This window comes from Stegostoma tigrinum, chromosome 12, assembly GCF_030684315.1.
Source record: "Stegostoma tigrinum isolate sSteTig4 chromosome 12, sSteTig4.hap1, whole genome shotgun sequence".
NCBI classification, from domain to species: domain Eukaryota; kingdom Metazoa; phylum Chordata; class Chondrichthyes; order Orectolobiformes; family Stegostomatidae; genus Stegostoma; species Stegostoma tigrinum.
In genome coordinates, this window is record NC_081365.1 from 12,674,905 (window position 1) to 12,697,375 (window position 22,471).

The following is a 22,471-nucleotide window of genomic DNA, read 5'->3' on the forward strand; positions in this document are numbered from 1 at the left end:
TCAGAGACCCAGGTTTGAACCCTGCCATGGCAGTGAGTGGAATTTGAATTCGATAAATGTCTGGAATTGAGTCCACTGGTGACCATGAAACCATTAGCATCTTTTAAGATATATTTGGACAAGTACATGGATGGGCGGGGAACAAATGGACACAGACCCTTAGAAAATAGATGACAGGTTTAGACAGAGGATCTCGGTCAGTGCAGGCTTGGAGGGCCAAAGGGCCTGTTCCTGTGCTGTAATTTTCTATGTTCTTTGTTCTTTATTATCGATTGTTCAGGAAAATCCAATTGGTTCACTAAAGCCTTTAGGGAGGGAAACTGGCATCCTTACCTGGATAACAAAGTGTGAATCTGGATGAACACAGCAGGCCAAGCAGCATCTTAGGAGCACAAAAGCTGACGTTTCGGGTCTAGACCCTTCATCAGAGAGGGGGATGGGGTGAGGGTTCTGGAATAAATAGGGAGAGAGGGGAGGCGGACGAAAGATGGAGATAAAAGAAGATAGGTAGAGAGGAGAGTATAGGTGGGGAGGTAGGGTGGGGATAGGTCAGTCCAGGAAAGACGGACAGGTCAAGGAGTTGGGATGAGTTTAGTAGGTAGGAGATGGAGGTGCGGCTTGGGGTGGGAGGAAGGGATGGGTGAGAGGAAGAACAGGCTAGGGAGGCGGAGACAGGCTGGGCTGGTTTTGGGATGCAGTGGGGGGACGGGACGAGCTGGGCTGGTTTTGGGCTGCAGTGGGGGAAGGGGAAATTTTGAAGCTTGTGTATACTGTATCCATTGTACCCAGTGTGGCTTCCTCTACATTGGGGAAACCAAGCGGAGGCTTGGGGACCGCTTTGCAGAACACCTCTGCTCGGTTTGCAATAAACAACTGCACCTCCCAGTCAGCCATTTCCACTCCCCCTCCCATTCTTTAGATGACATGTCCATCATGGGCCTCCTGCAGTGCCACAACGATGCCACCCGAAGGCTGCAGGAACAGCAATTCATATTCCGCTTGGGAACCCTGCATCCCAATGGTATCAATGTGGACTTCACCAGCTTCAAAATCTCCCCTTCCCCCACCACATCCCAAAACCAGCCCAGTTCGTCCCCTCCCCCCACTGCACCACACAACCAGCCCAGCTCTTCCCCTCCACGCACTGCATCCCAAAACCAGTCCAGCCTGTCTCTGCCTCCCTAACCTGTTCTTCCTCTCACCCATCCCTTCCTACCACCCCAAGCCGCACCTCCATCTCCTACCTACTAACCTCATCCCACCTCCTTGACCTGTCCATCTTCCTTAGACTGACCTATCCCCTCCCTACCTCCCCACCTATACTCTCCTCTCCACCTATCTTCTTTTCTCTCCATCTTCGGTCCGCCTCCCCCTCTCTCCCTATTTATTCCAGAACCCTCACCCCATCCCCCTCTCTGATGAAGGGTCTAGGCCCGAAACGTCAGCTTTTGTGCTCCTGAGATGCTGTTTGGCCTGCTGTGTTCATCCAGCTTCACACTTTGTTATCTTGGATTCTCCAGCATCTGCAGTTCCCATTATCACTGTCATCCTTACCTAGTCTGGCCTACATGTGACTCCAGGCCCACAGTAATATGGTTGACTCAGAACTGCCTTCTGACCAGTTAGGGATGGGTAATAAATGCTGGCCTAGCCAGTGATGCCCTCATCCCTGAATTTAATTTTAAAAAAACAGTTCATTTCACAGAGTTGAAAACCCGTGAGGTTCATGTTCAATGTTTGCACCTCACCTAATACTATGGTTACCAGTTTATAAAACCATATGCTTGTGAAACCTGTGGAGCACCCGTTCAGTCACCGTTAATTCACAGCAGATGTCTACTCAGGGTCATTAGTTTCTCCTGTAGGACATGTGGATGCAAAGGCTGATTCTCAAGACCCATTAGGCAGGATATCCCAGGAGGTTCTGAGATCCCACTTTGCAAGGCTCTGTTTCCTTCTCTGCCTCAGCATTGAAACGTTTGACCTCGCTGCATAACACAGCTTGATGGACTGTCAGAACTGTAGATGCTGGCGGCTAGTGTCAATAAATGTGGAGCTGGAAAAGCACAGCCGATCAGACAGCATCCGACAAGCAGGAACATCAATGTTCTGGCTGAAACCCTTCGTCAGGACCTGATGGAGGGTTTCAGCTGGAAAAGTTGAGTTTCCTGTTCCTTCAATGCTGTCTGATCAGCTGTGCTTTTCCAGCTCCACATTTATTTACAGCTTGAGAGACAAGTTGATATCATTCTGTAGGCTTCATGGTAAGATCTTCCCTGTCATCAGCGTTATGCTGCTGTGCTAGAGTGAGACTTTCAGTGTGTTTGAAGTGCTTTCTTGGTCGTCTCATTGAGTTACACAGCTCGGAAACAGAACCTTCAGTCCAACCAGTCCATGCTGACCATCATCCCAAACTAAACTAGTCCCGCCTGCCTGTACTTGGCCAATGTGAGACACTAAATTAGCGCAGCTGATACAATCTTGCATCATATCATTAGTGGTGGCCTTTAGAGAGAGAAGACTGCCACAGTGTGCCAAATGCTCAACATACTCTAGAGTCCTTTAACCTAAATGAGCAATGGAATATTTAAATCCTATACAAACAGTTACAGTTACCTCATCATGCAGCAGTTCCAGGATTGTGAGGAAGTATTTTTTTCTTGGATATTCAGATCTTTGGAGAAAAATTCACAGAACCTCACAATTTATTGAACCATATTCTTTAATGAAGAGTTACTCACTAGTGGTGTTCTGTGGTATTTTTCATAGATTTCTCCAGAAACAAAGACCATATCCTTTATTTCTCCAGAAAGCTGAAGACTACACTAGTCTCTGTCCCTGGGAGGACTTGCTCAGCCACAGGAAGTACATGATTCAGGAGATTGTGTCTCAGAATTTTCCCCCTATGGACAAGATAGAAAGAGAGTCATACAGCATAGAAACAGACCACCATGTCCCTGCCAACCAACAACACCAAACTACACTAATCCCATTTGCCTGCACATGGCCCATAGCCTACTATTCCCTGGCATTTTAAGTCCCCTTCCAGATGCTTCTTAAATATTGTGAGTGTACCTGTCTCCATCACCCTGTCACGTAGCACATTCTATATTTCTACCACCCTATGAATGAGTTTTCTTTGTCTGAGAATCATCTAAACTACTTGCTCCTCACCTTAAACTTATGTCCTCTGGTCTTAAACACATCTGTCATGGGATGAATTTCTCGCAATCTACATAATTTTGTATACCTCAAACAGATTCCCCCCCTCAGCCTGCCTTGCTCCCAGGAAAATAAACCCACCCTATCCAGTCTCTCCTCATAACTGAGACTTTTCATTCCAGGGATCATCCTGGTGAATCTTTCTGCAGTACAGCCACATCCTTCTAACAGCATGGTGACCAGAAATATAGACTGTTTTCCATCTGTGGCCTAACCAATATTTTTTAACATCATAATAAGACTTCCTTGCTCCAATACACTCCAGCTAATGAAGACAAGCATCCCATATGACTTCTTCACCACCCTGTCTCCCTGCGCTGACACCTTCGGGGATCTATGGACTTGTATATTAAAGTCACTTTGTTCCTCAGTAATCCCTTGGGACCTACCATTCATTGTGTATCTCTTGCCCTTATTAGACCTCCCAAAATCCATCACCTTGCAATTATGGATGTTCTGCCTCTGCTGTGCCCAATTTACCAGCTGATCAATATCAGACTGTACCCTGAGACCATCCTCATCAGTATCAATAACACCACCAATTCTCATCCCATCTGCAAAATGACTAATTATACCCTCTACGTTCACATCCAAGTTGTTAATGTGCGTAACACACAGCAAGTGTCCCAGCACACCCCCTGTGTACATCGCTGGTCACGGGCTTCCAATTACAAAAACAACTCTCACCCTCTGCCTAGATAACAAAGTGTGAGGCTGGATGAACACAGCAGGCCAAGCAGCATCTCAGGAGCACAAAAGCTGACATTTCGGGCCTAGACCCTTCATCAGAGAGGGTCTAGGCCCGAAACATCAGCTTTTGTGTTCCTGAGATGCTGCTTGGCCTGCTGTGTTCATCCAGCTCCACACTTTGTTATCTTGGATTCTCCAGCGTCTGCAGTTCCCATTATCACTCACCCTCTGCCTGCTATTTTAAGTCAGCTTTGGACCCGGTTTGCCATCTTGCCCGGAATCCCGTGGACTCATACCTTTTGGATCAGCCTTCAATGTGGAACCTTGCCAAAGGCCTTACTAAATCCATGTAAACCACATCAGCCATTAGTTTCCACAGTGTGAATTATCACCCTTCCTGGACATAACTACAGTTGTTGCAAACCTGTTGGCGAATTAGGAGATTTGGGTTGGTGTTATAAGTGTGTCTGAAAAGAGATGACAAGGTTAATGTTCTCCGGAGTCAGGGACTCAGCACTGTGTGTGAGAACCCCTTTGAACTGAAGTCTAGAACTGGTTCGGCCCCAGAGGTTCTTCTGCAAGAGCTGGCACCTCAAGAGAGTCGCTGCCCACTTCTAGAGCCACTAGAAACTCTGCAGCATCAAGACAGAAAGGGCTGCTGGACTGCCCTAGCAACGGCCATGATGTGTCACACGGCCAACTCCAAAGTCTGAGTTGTTTAGCTGCTCCCACCAAAGGAAGAGGGCTGTGTGCAGGAGAGTGGTGTCAGGAACCACCCATTTTCCCAGTTAAGAAGGGGTGGCCAAACGCAGAGGGTTCATGGATTGACCAGCACCAGCAGTAATGGACAGAATGGCCTCCTCAGCTGTTTGATTCTCTGAAATGAATAAGACAATCAAAGCTTTCAGGATTGAGATCAATGGATCATTGTTGGAGAAGGTGATGGATATGGTTTAAAAATGGAGTCAAGATAAATGTCTGCCACGCTGCCATTCTACGGCAGTACAGGCAAGTTTCAGCCCGAAACATTGACCTTGCTGCTTCTCTGATGCTGTCTCGCCTGCTGTGCTTTTCCAGCCTCCCACCTATTGACACAGGAATAGGACCCACATGGCCTATGATTGCACCTGTGTGACATTTGCTGGCATGGTTTTGTGTTTTTTTCATTTGTGTTGTTGGTTATTGTGCAGATTTTCTCTCTCATCACGCACCCTTGGAAAGGCTTTGCAGAGAGACTGGCGCAGAGTGACAAGGAAGACACCAGAGACAAGGTGTTTCCTGGTAGCCCAGGTTCACGTGTGGCTGGTTACCAGTAACATTCAGTGGGGGAGCTGTGGACATGCTTTAACATAAGAGAATTCTCCAGCCTGCCTGCGACCTTCCCCCAACCCGCACTCACACAGTTTTGTGCTTGTTGTTTCCAGCCGCTCTTCTTCCTTGTGTCTTCAATGTGGAAGCGACTCTGTCCCCTCGGGTGGAGTGGAAGAAAATCAAAGGAAAACATGTCACCTTCATGTACTTCGATCATGGTCTGACTGGTATGTGTGATACAGCATGTGAAATCACCATTCACTCTTCCTCTTCCTCTCTCTCTCGCTCTCGCTCTCTCTGTCTCTCACATACACTCAGAGAGACACACACACACACACAGACAGACACACACACACACACACACACACAAAATCGCGTGCGCACATGCATGTTTGCATACACACCAACACCCATACTCACATACATACGCATGTGCAGAAGTGCAATCTCACACACAGACATACACACGGTCCCTCTCACACACACACTTACATACACACGGTCACAGTCACTCACAGACACAGTCTCATACATACGTACACAGAGACACATACTCTCACACTCTCTCACACATGCACACCTTCTCACACACTCACAATCACACACACACTCTTATACATACACACGCACATGCACACTCTCTCATGTACACATATTTACACACTCACAGACACACGTACATTTGCACACTTGCACACTTACGCGCACACACACACACACACACACACACACACACACAGTCAGACTCACATACACATTCAGACTCACATACACATTCAGACTCACATACACATTCATACACACAGATACATAACTCACTGTCACACTCTCTCTCTCTCACACAATAACACACACTCATACGTACACACAATCTCACACACACTCTCATACATACACACAATCACACGCACAAACTCTCTCATATACAGATATTCACACGTACAATCTCACAGACAACACACACACGCCGTATCTCACAAACATGATAGGATGGATACACACACCGTCACACATACACACATAACGCTGGGTGGGGAGGAAATAGGATATCCAAGGTTGGATTGGGTTGGATTGGATGAGGTGGGATGAGCAAAGGTTTTGAATGGGATGATGATTTAAGGGGGATGAAACAGAAGGACTGATGAGTTGATGAATTTGATTTGTCAGGTAGAGGAATTCATTGGGATGGAGAGGACCTCGGAAAAGGCATGGTCACAGAGAAGGTTATTTTAGGCAAGAAGGAATGAGGTACTGATCTTGGCATGGTACATATGGAGAGCCTCAATATCCTTGCTGAAATGGTTTGGTGGAGGGAGCAAGGCTTGTCTGAGGGAGGTCTAGAGAAGGCCTGTAGATAGCACGAAGGAGAAGGGGTGATGGTTACCGGGATCCTGCAGTGCGGTAACGGCGGCAGTGGGGGGAGCAAAAAAAAAGCTTTCTTTTCGGGGAGAGCTTGGTGCATGTGTTTGGAAAATGTTTGTCGGAGGTGGGTAAGGGCGGTGTTGGTGTAGACAAACTTGCAGATGAGAGAAGGGGAGCAGCAGATCTCTGTGAGACCAGGGGTGACTGGTAATGCAGGATAGAATGTGAGGTTTGGGTGAGGCTGCAGTTAACTTAAAATGTGGCTTAGCAAGCACAACGGGAGAAGTGAAGTGTCGCAGTAACACAAGAATGATGCTGGATTCCCCAGTCACGGTTGGCAAGAAGAGGGTACAGCAGGGTGGCAGATTCTTTTGTAGCTCATTGTGCCCACCAGCCTGAACTCTAACCTCAGCTGATATTAACATCTGCTCCACCATGGTCGCACCACTCCTGCTGAAATGGAGTCCAATGTTTGGGAGCTTGACCTGTCATTTGAGTGCATTTACTTCAATATACAAAAGGTTTTACACTGGGGCATAGTCTGCTCTGTTGCCAAGGATGATAAAGATTCCTGTATATTCGATCAAAGTCCTAAGCACATATTGCTCTTCTTTGACGCAGCTCCATGGGCTACTTTAAATTCGCCCACAAAGCCACAGCTGGCAGTTCATCTCATTGCTATGTGTGGGACCTTGCTGTGCAATAAATTGGCATCCTGTTTGCTTACAGAAAATAGATATGTTAGTCTTTGGGACATCCCATTAACATGAAAGGCACTGCGTAAATACAAGGCCTTCCCCACTTACAGCCTCTTTTTTTTTTTCTGGTTTGTTTTCTGTGAAGATGAGTACAAGAACCGGGCGAAAATGAATGGGTACAGCATCAGGCTGCTGAGGGTGACCCGTGAAGACATGGCCACATACCGCTGTGAAGTGACAGCCAAGGATGACAGGATTGTCTTCGCTGAGAAGGAGTTCAAACTCTCTGTACTGGGTGAGCTGTAGGGATCTCCACAAGGTCAAAGGTCGTTGTTTACAAACCAGCACATCTGGGGGGTGGGGAGAAAACATTCGGAATCTTCCCTTTTGAAGAAGAGTCACATTGGACTCGAAACATTAACTTTTTTTTTTAATCAGTACTTTATGTTTTTATTCCTGATTGCTATCGTCCCTGCAATAGTTTATTTCTGTTGGCCAGAACTGTACTGCCTATGCCTGTAGCAGACTGCCCAGTTTGTTGAGGGAGTCTTGTTACGTGCCTTCAATATCTTATGTTGGGTTGTTGGCTTTTGCCCGATGCCTGGAATGTCCTGAGTACCTGCCTGGCGCTGAGCACCCCGCAAAATCGGAGGCTACGACAGATTAGCCGAATTGGAATCATTTGCTCCTGATTCTGTTCAAATCTGTCTGCGGCCTCCCTGCTTTCCGGGATGCCCTTTGCATTGGAGAGAGAGTACGTCGAAGGTTCACTGTACCAGACCCTGGAATGAGAGCACTGTACTACGAGAGGCTGAGAGATCTGAGCCTAGGATCTCTGGAGTTTGTAAGGGAGAGATAGAATCAATGCTGAGAGGTGCAAGGGTCACAGACCTGTACAGCATGGAAACAGGCCCTTTGGTCCAACTCATCCATGCCAACCCGATATTCTAAACTGAACTAGTCCTATGTGCCTGAGTTTGGTCCATGCCCCTGTAAACCTCTCCTATCCATGTGCTTATCCAAATATGTTTTAAATGTTGTAATTGTACCAGCTTCCACCACTTCCTCTAGCAGCTCGTTCCATACACACACCACACGCTGCATGAAAACGTTACCCCTTTTAAATCTTTCCCCTCCCATCTTAAACCTGTGCCCTCCAGTTTTGAACTCCCCATCCCTCGGGAAAAGACCTTGGCTATTTACCCTATCCATGCCTGTCATGATTTTACAAACCTCTTATAAACTCACCCCTCAGCCTCCAACGCTCCAGAGAAAAATTCCCAACCCTTCCAGCCTCTCCTTATAAATCCAAACCTCCAGTCCTGGTAACATCTTGGTAAATCTTTCCTTCAACCTTTCCAATTTAATTACATCCTTCCCATTAGCAGGGCAAGAAACACTTGGACTCTAAACATTAACTCTGTTATCCCTTCTTCACTGACATTGCCACACTTGCTGAGTTACTCCAGTACTCGCTGAAAATCTGTGCTAAAGAAACAGAATCTGCAGTGCTTCACTTTTATTTCAATGCTGAGAGATTTATTTTTGGAATCTAAAACAGAGGGGCACTGTCCCAAGACAAGAGACAGATTTGAGACTAAATGACTTCACTCAAAGGGCTGTGAGTCTTTAGAACTCTGTGCCCCAGAGTGTCATGAGTGACCCATCACTTACGATTGGTTAGGATAGATTTTCAGTCTCTCGGGGGGGAGATGGCAGGGCAATAGGATTGATGCCCCGAGATCGACCATGATCCTGTTGAATGGCAGAGTGGGTTTTTGGTGGGCTGAATGGCCCCTACGTGTTCCAGTTTCTTCTATTCTCTCAATCACTGTAACCTCCCACCAACCATCTCAACATACACTTCTCCATTTCCAGTGTCTTGTCTGTCAACCTCTTCCTTTCACTCACCATTTTCAGGTGTGTCTTCCATCACTTTAAGACAAAGCTTTGCAGTTCTGTGCCTAAACCTCTCTGCATCTGTAAAACCTGCCTCTTCTTAACAGAGGTTTTAATCACGTGTGACCAAAAGACACAGTTTTAAGATAATCAGCAAGAGAATCAGAATGGAACATGAGCAATTTATTTTTGTTTGATGTTTGAGTTTGTTTCTTTTTATCAGATTCAACAATGACTTCCAAAAGTTGTTGGATATGGAAGTAAATTGTATTTTAGAGACATATTTGAAAATGAATAATTTTCAGCAGGACAGAGCACTGCTGTGGGTTGTTTTTATTCCTTTGTGGGACACAGGAAACAGAAAAAGCGTCCATGGTGTTGGAGGTGGTAGATTATTATGGACAGAGCATTGGCTAACTTCTAGAATATAGAGTTGGGATAAGGAAGCCATTTTCAGGCTGGTAATCTGTAACTAGGATAGCACGGTGGCTCATTGGTTAGCACTGCTGCCTCACAGGGACTCAGGTTCGATTCTACTCTCAGGCGACTGTTTGTGTAGAGTTTGCACATTCTCCCTGTGCCTGTGTGGGTTTCCTCTGGGTGCTCCCGCAGCCCAAAAATGTTCAGGTTTGGTAGAAATGTGAGCTCATGGGGATAGGCTGGGGGTCTGGATGGGATGCTCTTCAGAGGATTGTTGCAGACTTGATGGGCTGAATGGCCTTTTCCCGCACTGTTGGAATTCTGTAATTCTAACCCATGGATGAGTGCTGGGGCAATAATTATTCACCAATATATCAATGACTTAGATGAGGAAAATGAATGTACTATCACCAAGTTTGCAGATTACACAGAAATATGTGGGTAGGCAAGTGGTGAGGGTGAGAAAAAATCTGTAGAGGGATATAAGGGAGATATAAGAGGGATATAAATGCAAAACTGGGCGAAAACTTGACAGATGGAATATGATGTGGGGAAATGTGAGGTTATGCACGTTAGCAGGAAGAATAGAATCATGGAGGACTACAGCCCAGAAAATTGTTCTTCAGCCCATGAGCAGTGCACTGGTTAAAAACAAGCACTCTAACTATTCCAGTCCCATTTTCCATCACTTGGCCCAGAAAGGAGCTGAATATTATTTAAATGGAGAAAGGCTGCAGTAAGCTGTGGAACAGAGGGATTTGGGAATCCTCATTCGTAAACCATAAAAAGCTAGTGCCCAAGTTCATTGGGTAATAGGGAAGGCCGATGGAATTGGTTTGTAAATCAAAGTGAATGGAGTATGACAGTAGGGAGGTTTGGTCAAAAATATACAAGGCACAGGTCAAACCACAACTGGAATACTTCAAACTGTTACCTGAAGAAAACTATACTGGTATAGAAGGCAGTTCAGAGAAGATTCACAAGGCTGATATCAGGTATGGAGGGACTGTCTTTTGAGGAGAGGTTGAGTTGATTGGGCCTGGACTTTTGGAATTCAGAAGATTGAGGGATGACCCTAGTGAAACACACAAGAGTTGTAAAGGAATTGACAGCGTAGATGCAAAAAGGTTGTTTCCCCATCTGGGACAGCCTAGGACCAGAGAGCATAATCTCAGAATAAAGGGTTGCTCATTTAAAACGGATATGAAGAGGAATTTCTTCTCTCAGAGGATAGTGCATCTGTGGAATTCTGTACCATAGAGGGTGGTTGAGGCTGGGATATTGGAGGTTGAAATAGACAGATTTTTAATCAATAAAGGAATCAAGGGTTATGGGGGAAAGGCAGGAAAGTGGTATTGAGGATTATCAGGTCAGCTATGATCTAATTGGATAGCAGAGCACACTTGATGGGCTGAATGGCCTACTTCTGCTCCTGTGTCATATGATGTAATTGACCTTGAACTGTGTGGTTTACTTGATTGGTTTGGAGGACACTAAAGAATCTGTCAGGTTGCTGTGGGTCTGGTGTGGGGTCACATGTAAGGCAGACTGGGTAAGTACAGCAGATTTTGTTCTTTCTTCCTTTACATGAATGAACCAGATCTGTTTTTAACGACAGTTGGTGATTCCTCCATGAAGATGAACTTACGATTCCAGATTCCGTTAATTGAAATTAAGTTTCACTAATTTCTCCAGCTTCTGTGCCTGAGCTGCTCGGCATCCAGCTGTAAACTTAAAGGTTTGTGGTTCGAGACTATACAGGCATGAAACTTTAGTTTCTGACAACATGGTGACTCAGTGGCTAGCAATGCTGCCTCACAGCACCATGGACCCAGGTTCAATTCCAGCTTTGGGCGACTGTCTGTGTGGAATTTGCATGTTCTCCCTCTGTCTGCATGGGTTTCCTCCAGGTGCTCCAGTTTCCTCCCACAGTCCAAAGATGTGCAGGCTGAGTGGCTACGGTAAATCGCTCTTAGTATCTACGGTGAGTAGGGGTTGCGTCTGGGTTGGATGCCCTTTGGAGAGTCAGTGAGGACTCGATGGGCCGAATGCCCTGCTTCCACATTTTGGGGATTCTGTGAAATGCCATTGTGGCATTTAAACTCACACACTCCAGTTTTAAAAATTAATATATATGTTTGCAAGAAATGATTAGGCCACAGATTGCAACTATTTTGAATGAGATCTTTCAGGGACATACTGGAAGCAAAAACTCTGGGGAAAATTAAAACACAGGTGTCCTGTGTGACTGGGGAGTGAGAGTCAACTGAAGCATTCGGGAGAGCATTGAAAAGAAGCAATCTGCAAGGGTATGGAGGAAAGCAGCAGATCAGCAGTAGGTGATGATGTCTGCTTGAACAGCTGGTGTGGAAATGGCCAGAATGGCCTTTTGTACCGTAGCAAGTCTGATTCAAGAGGTTAATTTGATTCTTCCTGTTGTGTGGTGATGTCATGTCCTCTACTGGTATTGACCAGTACTGCACCCAATCCCTTCACTTCTGGACACAAAAACTGAAAGAACTGTCGATGCTGGAAATCCGAATAAAAACATAACTGTCCTGAAGAACAGTCACCTGACGGGAAACATTTACTCTGATATCTCCCCACAAATGCTGCCAGACTTGCTGAGATTTTGCAGCAATTTCTGTTTTTGTTCACTTCACTTCTGGCTTAAATTGGGATTGGGATAGGAAAGTCATTACCAACCTTAATGGAGGTGTCACCCGCTGGTTATCACTGAATCACAGAGTTTTGCAACATAGAAAGAGATCCTTCAGTTTACTGTCTGTGCGTCAGTCACCAAGCACTTACTACTGTGGTCCTATTATCCAGCACTTGGCCCGTACCCTAGAACGCTATGGGCATTTCAAGTGTTTATTTAAATATTGTAATGTTTCCTCCTCTATCACCCTTTCAAGCAGTGAGTTCCACATATCCACCACCCAGTAAATAAAAGAATTCTTCATAAAATCCCCTCTCAATCTCCTGCCCCTTACCTTAAAGAGATGTCCCCTGGGTAGTGACCACATTACTAAGGGGTTAAGCTTCTTCATATCTATATACAGTGCCTTATACTTTTGAATATCTCAATCAAGTTTCCCATCAGACTTTTCTTTGCTAATCAAAACAGCTGTTTGGTGTAGCAAGGTTCTACAACCTAATCGCAAACAAAAGGAAAAGCTCAGCAGGTCTAACAGCATCTGTGAAGGGAAAAAGTCAGAGTTAACGTTTTGGGTCCGGTGGTCCTTCCTCAGAACTTCCTAATGTTTGTTGCTGTCATTTATCCTCTCAGTAGCAAGCCCAGCATTGTGACCATGAGGCTCCCAAATCCAACTGCAGCAATTTTTATTTTGCTTCAGATGCTATGAAGTTGTAGATCAACAGAAGCAGTGTTTCAAAAGTTTAAGTCCATGCTTCAGCTAGGGTTTTATTTTATTCATTCATAGGATGTGGATGTTGTTGGCTGGACCAGCATTTGATACCCCTTTTGTCCTTGAACTTCAGTTGATCAGCAAAGATTTCTTTAGACTATTGGGAGGAGACCCAAGGTTCTCTCAGTATCCTGGCCAACATTCTCCCTCAACATCCGGAAGAAAATGGATGACCTGTTTCATTCTCTTCATGGGACCTGAGCCTCTAAAACAATTCGCTGGTTCAAGAATCCCATCACATCTTTGTTGAGAAGTATTATGTGTTACATGTTGCCCTATACCCATAACCATCTTCAGCTGCTTAGATGTTTGGAATAATGGCTCCTTTTCAGAATTTGTGACCACCATTTTAGATGGAGAAAGTGAAGGAAATTCCCCATAGTCTTTCATTCATCTTTGGAATTCTTGAGGCCTGTGGAGGTCTGTATCATTGAACAAATTAAACAGACTTTTGATTTATGAGATTTCCCACCAACTCATAGGAAGGATATAGAGGAAAAAGAATGCAAAAGAAATTACAGAGAGGGACAAAAATTACACGGTTATTAAACTGGAAGACTTTAATTGTCCAAATATAAGCTGGGATAGTAGCAAAGGGCAAGAATTCTAAAAGTGTGACGAAGATTTTTCTTTCCCAGCAGTAAGTTTCCAGTTCAACACCAAAAGGAAACTCTTCTAGACCTGGTTCGTAGGAGTGAGGTGAGCCAGAAGCCATTAGGAGAACATTTGAGGGACAGTGATCATAAGGTTCAGGATTACTGTGGAAAAGGAAAATGAACATTTCTAACTAGTAGTAATTAATTATTGGGTGGGGGGGGTGGGGTGCGGTGGGGAGAGTGTAAGAAGTCAATGTCAATGCAGCAAGACTGAATCCAAGTCGAATAATTTGGAGTCGAGGGAAAACCAGCAGCTGAACATTCAAAGAATTGGTTTGAGCACAAAGTCTGTTCCCTCAAAGAGGAAACAAAACAAAAAAAAACTAGAGCTCCTTAGATAACAAAAGGTATACAAGTTCTGATAAAGAAGATAAACGGTGCTTATGACAGGTGTCAGGTATAAAATACAGTTGAGAACCAGGCTAAAGGTCCTGAGGGGTTGTGAGAAAGCAACAAGAGCAAAGAGGGAGAATGAATAGAGACTGGCAGTGAACCAAACAGGGGAGATAATAGGAACTGCAGATGCTGGAGAATCCAAGATAACAAAGTGTGAAGCTGGATGAACACAGCAGGCCAAGCAGCATCTCGGGAGCACGAAAGCTGACGTTTCGGGCCTAGACCCTTATTCAGCTCTCTGATGAAGGGTCTAGGCCCAAAACGTCAGCTTTCGTGCTCCTGAGATGCTACTTGGCCTGCTGTGTTCATCCAGCTTCACACTTTGTTAACCAAACAGGGCAACCTAGTTTTCTACAGGCATATAATAGTAAAAGTGTGGTGAAGGGAGGAGTGAGGCCCATTAGGGATCAAAAAGGTGTTTTATTTATGGAGGCAGAGGAAAATGGCCAAAGTGTTAAACAAATGCTTTGTACCTGTTTTTACCGACGAGGAAGATCCTATGGTGAAAGAGGATGAAATGCAGATGCTAGATGGCTTTAAGATTAACAAGGAGAGCATACTGGGTACACTGTCCTTAATTAAAGGTTGAAAGGCAACAGGTCTAGGTGAGATTCGGCCAAGAATAGTGAGGGAAGTGAGAGTGGAAATTGCTGAGGTACTGTCAATAATTTGTTTCGTCTACGTTTTGCTCAGTTGCACTGGAGGATCAGAGGATTGCAAACTTTGTTCAGAAAGGATAGTATGGATAAATCATTCATTACAGACCAGTCAGTTTAACTTTGGTGGTGAGGAACCTGCTAAATACAGTCATTCTTGATGGAATCATTAGCCATGTGGACAAACATGGGTTATTTGAAGAGAGCCAACACGGATTTCTTTAGAAAAAAAATCACATTTAACTGACTTGTTGGAGTTTTTAAAGGAGGTAACAGAGGAGGTTGATGAGGGCTGTTGAGATTGCAATTTGAAGGAGAGGAAGCAGCATGTGGGCTTCTGCCGTGTCTGGATTCCTGGGTAATTTTAAGGTAGTAATGATTATGAGCTACATGGAGTTAGACCACAGGTCAGCCGCAATCTCATTGAATAGTGAAACAGGCTCAAGGGGCTTACTGGATCACAATCTTCTTCCTCAAGTCCACTGAGGTTTACACATCCACTGATTCTAGCCCTCTCGAGCATCCTTGTTTGTAATTGCATCACCACTGGGGCCTGGGCCTGCTATTGCCCAAAGCCCAATGATTGAAATTCTGTCTTCTGTCTGTCTGTCTGTCCCTCCATCCATACATCTGTCTATCTATCTTTGTACATATCTATCTCTATCATGCTCTTTGTATCTCTTTCTTTCTCTTTCTGTCTCTCTCCCTCCCCACTTTTTCCTGCCTTTTATCCTGCTCTTTTTAAAAAAAATGTTTCTGGCTAAATAGTTCATCACCTGTTCAAACATCATCCCATGTGCTTAGATGAAGTAATCCTCCTCCGTGCCACATTAACAACACTTAAGAATTTAAGTTTTAATTCATTTGTTGAATGTAGATATGAGTAGAACGGTCACATTTCATTGGGTGTCCCTAGTTGCCCTGGAGAAGGTGATGGTGAGCCACCTTCTCAAACCACTGCAGTCCACATGGTGTCCATCCATCCATTTGTGCTCTGCCTGAGGCAGGCCCTTGTCTTGTTGCCAGGCAACACAGGGATGTTGGCCTAGACTCTTTCTTGTTGGTGGTGTTTTGCCACTCAGGGGGCAGCATGAGGAAGCAGGTCCCAAGTCTACCTCATCTGCAACAGGAATCGACATTTATCTGAAGCATACACTCTCTCAGCCATCTGGCCTTCATTGGTGAGGTACAGTTATGCCCATTGGGTTCTGTTTAGGAGGGTCTTCCAGCATTTTGACCCGGCACCAGGGTCAAAAGGCCATTTAGTTGCAGGTCATGGTCATGTGGAACTTGCAGAGGAACCTGATAGTGTTTCCATGCAGCTGCTGCCCTTTATCGCTCTATGAGGCAGACATCACAGGCTTGGAAAGTGCTATCAAAGGAACCTTAGCCACCTGCATCTTGCACGCTGCCTGTTATGAATTTTTTTTTTAACCTTTCGTAATTTATGTGGCTGCGTCCACCTCATCACTGTTTTCTCATTGCCAGTGCCACCAGTTGTTCCCACGTGTAAAGTTCCGAGCTCTGCAATCTCGGGGTCAAAGGTCGTGTTGACTTGCAAGGAGTCAGAAGGATCACCGCCGTCCAATTACACCTGGTACAAAGATGGCACCATACTCCTGGAGCGTCCGGCTAAGGGTTCAACCTCCAACAATTCTTACACTGTGGATGGGAAGACAGGAATACTGGTAAACGGGGGATTTTAGAGAATTATATCAGATAGTAGGGATCCTGTCGTGGTTAATGGTGAGGATTTGAATGGCTGGTTCTTCTGCTTTTGACTTGGTTGAATGTTGTTGAAAGTGTGAAACATCTGATTCAAAGGGCAGTGTATACTGGTGTTACTGGACTAGTTACTGGATTACTACTGGTGGCATAGTGACTCAGTGGCTAGCACGGCTGCCTCACAGCGCCAGGGACCCGGGTTCAAATCCAGCCTCGGGCGACTGTCTGCGTGGAGTTTGCACGTTCTCCCTGTGTCTGTGTGTGTTTCTACTGGGTGCTCTGGTTTCCTCCTATAGTCCAAAGATGTGCAGGCTAGGTGTGTTGGCCATGCCAAAAATTGTCCAGATATGTGCAGGGTAGGTGGATTAGCCATTGGAAATGTAAGGTTATAGGATAGGAAGTGGCTCTTTGGAGGGTTGGTGTAGGGATTCTATGATCCTAATCTGGAAATATGCCATAATACCAGCTCCACTGGTAGATCTTTAATCAATTCATTCAAAACCCTGGGATTAAAAACTTGCCCAGAGTGATGGCCATGGAGCTTTCATTTGCTCTCATAAAAACCCTACTTCATTTTAATACACTTGTGTCGTCCTTACTTGCTCTGGTGATATGAGTCTGGCCCACAGTGATAAGTTTGACAATGAACTGTCTCTCTGAAACGACCTGCAGAAAAGGTCAATCCAGATGGACCACAGCAGTTCAAGAGGGCAGCACACCATGACCTCCTTGAGAGCAATGAGAGATGGGCAGTAAACACTGGCCTTGCTACTGGTGCCTATATCTTGTGAAATTTTTGTTTTTAAAATGTGGGGTGTGCTCTGTTTAGGAGGCAGATAGTCAACAGTATTCAGTGAGTGCTGCACTGTCAGGTGTGCTGCATTCAAAGGAGACATTAACCTGAGACCTTGTCTGCCCCACCCCTGTCTCAGGTGTATACAAGAGATCCTACAACACCACTCAGAACAGCGTAGATGTTCCCAGACCTGATGTTTCCGCACTTTCTGTTTGTATTTCAAAATTTCAGCATCCACAGTAGTATGCTTCTGAGTTTAGTCCTCGTCCTGTTTTCGTCTGTCTTTGCATTTTGCATGATATAAAGCCCACTGAAAGGACCACTTGATTGACATCTCACTGGAGGCGCCAAGACACCTGGGCATATTCACTTCACAGAATCACAAAATGGTTACGATGCAGAAGGAAGCCATTTGGCTATCTTGTCTGCTCTTGTTCTCCAGTGATCTTTACAAATTGGTGCCACTCACCTGCCTTTTCCCCATGTCCTAAATGTTGTTTTTTTTCTTGTGTGCAAGTAATCATACAGAACCCTCTCGAATACCTCAATTGAACTTGCTTCCACCAGATCTCTGGACCTGAGCCACTCGTTCGATGGAAAAGTCCTTCGTCACATCATGTTTGCTACATTTGCGAATCACTTTAAATCAGTTCCCTGTCATTCCCAATCTTTTTATGAGTGGGAACAGTTTCTCCCTGTCCGCTCAACCCAGACCTCTTTTGAAAATTTAACCAAAGCGTTTGAAGTAGTAAGAGGATTCGAATCTGTCTGAGAAGATGGGTTTAGGAGGTTACAGAGGTGAAGGACCATAAGTAGAAACTATGCTCCCCTAGAAACTATCTCCCTGGGTAGGTGATAGGCTCCTCAACCTTCCAATACTGGATATTGACCTTTGTGGCAAATTGTTGGTGCATCAGTAAATGTGGAATATAAGAACTAGGAGCAGGGAAATTGTAAAACAGCATAACTGGTGATAAAAAGGATGGCTTGAAATTGATGACTATGATGAGCTATCCAAATATATCATGAAAATGGCTTGATCTGCTCACATTTGATTTAACCAATATGGATGACTCTTCAGAAACAGACCTACCATGACCATCTCAACTTGATCAGAGGGGAAGGTGGGGATTTGGAGGGCAAGATGAGGGGGCTGCAACACTTGTGTCCAATCTGGTTCAAATCCCAAGAACTAGTTTTGCCAAAGATGGTTAGTATTAAGTGCCATCCTTGAAAGAGGGTTCAATTTACATACTCAGGAAGTGTAGGAACTGACAAACTTGTAAACTTTCATTGAAATTGAAATCCTGCCCAATGTTATCTAACCACAACCACTGATAATGAATATCTCAAAAGACTGAGGACTCTAATAATATTAGAACACTTCCTCCTACAGGTGTTATGGTGCAGTGGTAGTGCCACTACCTCTGAGCTAGGAGAAATGGCTTCAAACCATCTGTTCCAGAGGTATGTAGTAACATCTCTGAACAGGTTGGTTTGAAAACATCTAGAATGGGTTCTGTGCTTGAAATCCAGCTTGTAATGTAAGTTTAGATTTGGAAACCAGCTGGAGATAATACCTAGCAACATCTTTTATTCTGATCTTAAAGCAAAATACAGTGGGTGCTGGAGACCTGATTACTCAGTAGGACTGGCCGAATCTGTGGATTGAATTAGTGTTTTGAGTCAAATGGCTCTTCTTTAGAATTATCATTGAACTCCAAACGATAATTTGAGTAGCTCTTTCTGTCCTCAGATGCTGCCAGATCAGCTGAGTTTTCCCAGGGCTTTGTGTTCTTTATTCTATGTCAGTCTTATTCTTTCTTTTTGCTTTAACAGACATTTAACCCTGTCCAAAAGAGTAACAGTGGATCGTACCACTGTAAGGCAAAGAATAAAGTTGCTTCAATGACATGTTCAACTCAGTTCATGCAAGTCAGTAAGTGCTGCTGTGTTTGTACCTGAATCACACCTCAGACTGCTTTGTGCTAGGAAAGAAAGAAGTTCCTTGCAATAAAACGCTCCCTTTTTCATGAGTTTCCCGTCTAAATCACAGTGCTACTGCCACTTCAAGGAGGACAAAGCTTATCCTGAATCGATCCCCATCAGAACAGGAATCAAATCCCATGTTGTTGGCATCCATCTGATCTTATGTCTACATCAGCCAGACAGCCTACACCCCATTTTCCACAAAGGTCCTGTGGCACCATAGACATAGACCTGCATGTTGTAGTCTGCAGATTTGGCTATTATTGGTGGAGTTCCAAAATCCTTTCCATCAGATTGCTGACCAGGAATCTCTCATGCTTCCTTTTGCAGATTGATATCTGAGCTGTTTGGTCATCTACACCTATCTTTTGGTCATCAAGTCCTGGAGGGCTGTCCCAACCTGGAGCTTCTGGCTCATAGGCTGGCATGGGACCTACTGCTACAAGACCTTGCTGTGTAGCCTAGACAATGACTTTTATTTTATAGTCTGCAATCATATCATGATGATCTCCCACCTTCTTTGCTGGTCTGCCTGATTCCATTACATATGGTTTTGCATCTAAGACAAAAATCTTTACTTCAAATAATGTAAAATATACATGACAGAAGCAGGCCATTGGCCTAACTAATTTGTGTGTGTTTATGTGCCACCTGCTACTTTACAGCAACAATCAATTTACTCCTTGATTCTTTTCTCCATCAATTCCCTTAACTTGAGTTCCCCTTGAGTGTTTCCAGACTGTAACTCAATGTGGTAATAAGTCCCACATTGCTACCACTCTCTGGTTAAAAATGTTTCTCCTGATCAGATTAATCAGTAAACTCTCCCACAACATCATTAGCTCAGATCAGCAAAAGCAGCCAAGAACAGAGAGAATTCGGAATGTTGGCTCCTGATTAGGCTGTGGGAGTCGGTGCCGGCTGTTCACATTTAACCCACTCGCCTGCTCTCTGTGTAGACTTGCATCTTTCCTTAAAAGTTACATTGTCCTCTGCCTTGAACAGACCCTGTGGTGAATCACTCCATGATCCCACTAACCAACTATGTAACGGCTATTTTTCTCCCCATTGTTTGAACAGCAATGATGACCTCTTGTCACTGACACCCCAACAAACAGAAGTGCTTTCTCCCTTTTCAGATGAATGTCACTATTCAGACTGCATGAGAAGCCTCTGACTAAATCTACAGACATCGATTCCATCCTATTCTCATGGTTTCAGTCCACCATCAGTGGCCAACATCTCTAGCCTTGGGTCAGAAGGTTAAAACTTAAACACAAGAAGCAATGCTGACCTGAACCATGTAGATCGGGGATTGCTGTGTCTTTTCAATGAGGTTTAATACCAAGGCTCCATCAGGTGGAAGAAAGAAATCCCATGGCACTGTTTGGCAGAAAAGTAAATAGAGCTGTCCGTGGTGACAAAGCCCATGTTTTTTCTATACCGACATCAGCTCTTAAAAATAAACCAGATTATCTGGTCAGTGTGATATTGCTCAGAAATAGTATGAACTGCCAGTGCTGGAGTCAGAGATAACACAAAGTGGAGCTGGATGAACACAGCAGGCCAGGCAGCATCAGAGAAGCAGGTACTTCTGAAGAAGGGTCCTGACCTGAAACATCAGCTTTCCTGCTCCTCAGATGCTGCCTGGCCAGCTGTGTTCCTCCAGCTCCACACTGTGTATTAGTGTGATATTGTTGTTTGTTGAATCTTACTGTGTGCATGTTGGATTCCTACATTACAACAATGGCTATACCACAAGAGGGAGGTTTAATGTTTCAAAGTAATAGAGGTGGAAAGCAAAAGATAAATGCATTTTTTTTTTGAATGATTTTATATCGTATAGTAACCATTGCTGGCTTTTATCTATTAAAATCGCATTCATAAAATTAAGTAATTATTTAAAACTTCAAACCACCTATTGAAGTAACTGTTGTAAAACCCTTTGTTTTTGGGGATGTCCAGAGGATGTAAAAGTTGGTACGTTGATGCAAGTTCTTCCTTCCATTTCTTCACATTGTTTGTCGATGAGGTAGTTTGCTTCTCACTTATCCTCCACTTGCTTGCAGATGATCTTGACATCGGTGCAATCGTTATCACCGTAATAATCATCGCCTTGGTGTTGTCACTGTGTGGGCTCGGAATGTACTACACCCACAGAAAGGGTTACTTAGGGAGTGAGTAACATCTTGTCTCCTTGTCTGTCAGAGATTTTTGAGAAAGGATGCATTTCCTGTGAAGAAAGGGCTTGAGTGAGCTGCACAGATGTGGACCGCTGATGAGATGGTGTCCAAACCCCAGGGTCCCAATTGGAGAATGGGCTACTGGGGAAAGACTACCGGGGATATTCAGAACGGTAGAGTTGAGGTTAAAATATGATCATCATTTAGTGACAGACCAGGCTTGAAGGGCCCGTTATAAGGATAATACCAGAAGTGCATGGGTATCCATACATATAATATGTATAGCTCCTTATGTAACAATGAATACATTTTATAAATATATGGCATGTAAAAAAAAAATCTATTGAAGAAAAGACAGCTGAGGGGTGAAGAATCAAGATCTTTAAATTAAGAAAGATTTGGTGGAGTATCCTAAAGGGAGAAGACATTTGTATCCAAAGAGTGATGAGAATATGTAATTCATCAGCACAGGGAAGTTTTGAAGGGGTGGTTTGTGAGGGAAAATCAGCCACACAGGAGAAGGATAAGGAACTGGAGGCCTACGATGAGGATTGATTTTGTATGAAAACAGATGGGACGAGGGTTGAGTCGACTCTCAAATGGCCTTGCAGGGCCACATGGATTACTGTATATCCTATGTAGAACTTTGTGATAAAGCGGTCCTCCTCCTTACATTTAGCACAGTTATTTGCTTTGCTTATATCTGTTTCAGTGCATCTTAAAATGTTGACAAGTTCCCCAGTCATAATGTTGAACATTAATTCTTGTTTGTTTTTCTTTTCACAGGAAAAGGGTCCTCTAAGTAAGTAAACTACCAGCTTCTCCTTCATCCTCCAAGATTTACCCCTCTCCATTTTCACTTTCTACCTTTATTCCCCATGCCTTCAGCTCTCCAGGCCAAAAACCACCCAATCGCTCGACTTCTCACTCTTGGATGCTTGGATTAAAATGTGCTCCACCTGTCCTAAGATTTCCTTCTGTGGCTCAGTGTCAAATTTGGTTTGATAATTGCACCTTACACATAGTGAAATGAGAGT

General features: G+C 44.4%; 1 protein-coding gene across 1 annotated transcript in view; it reads left to right on the plus strand.

Moving 5' to 3' along the window:
- jam2a (junctional adhesion molecule 2a) overlaps nt 1–22,471 on the plus strand; it is a 93,257-nt gene that overhangs the window by 56,766 nt on the left and 14,020 nt on the right. Inside the window, exons 3-8 of the mRNA XM_048540565.2 lie at nt 5,337–5,450; nt 7,429–7,578; nt 16,230–16,429; nt 19,102–19,201; nt 21,321–21,428; nt 22,221–22,236. Of these exons, the coding sequence (XP_048396522.1) occupies nt 5,337–5,450; nt 7,429–7,578; nt 16,230–16,429; nt 19,102–19,201; nt 21,321–21,428; nt 22,221–22,236 (688 nt within the window). The remainder of the gene's footprint in view (nt 1–5,336; nt 5,451–7,428; nt 7,579–16,229; nt 16,430–19,101; nt 19,202–21,320; nt 21,429–22,220; nt 22,237–22,471) is intronic.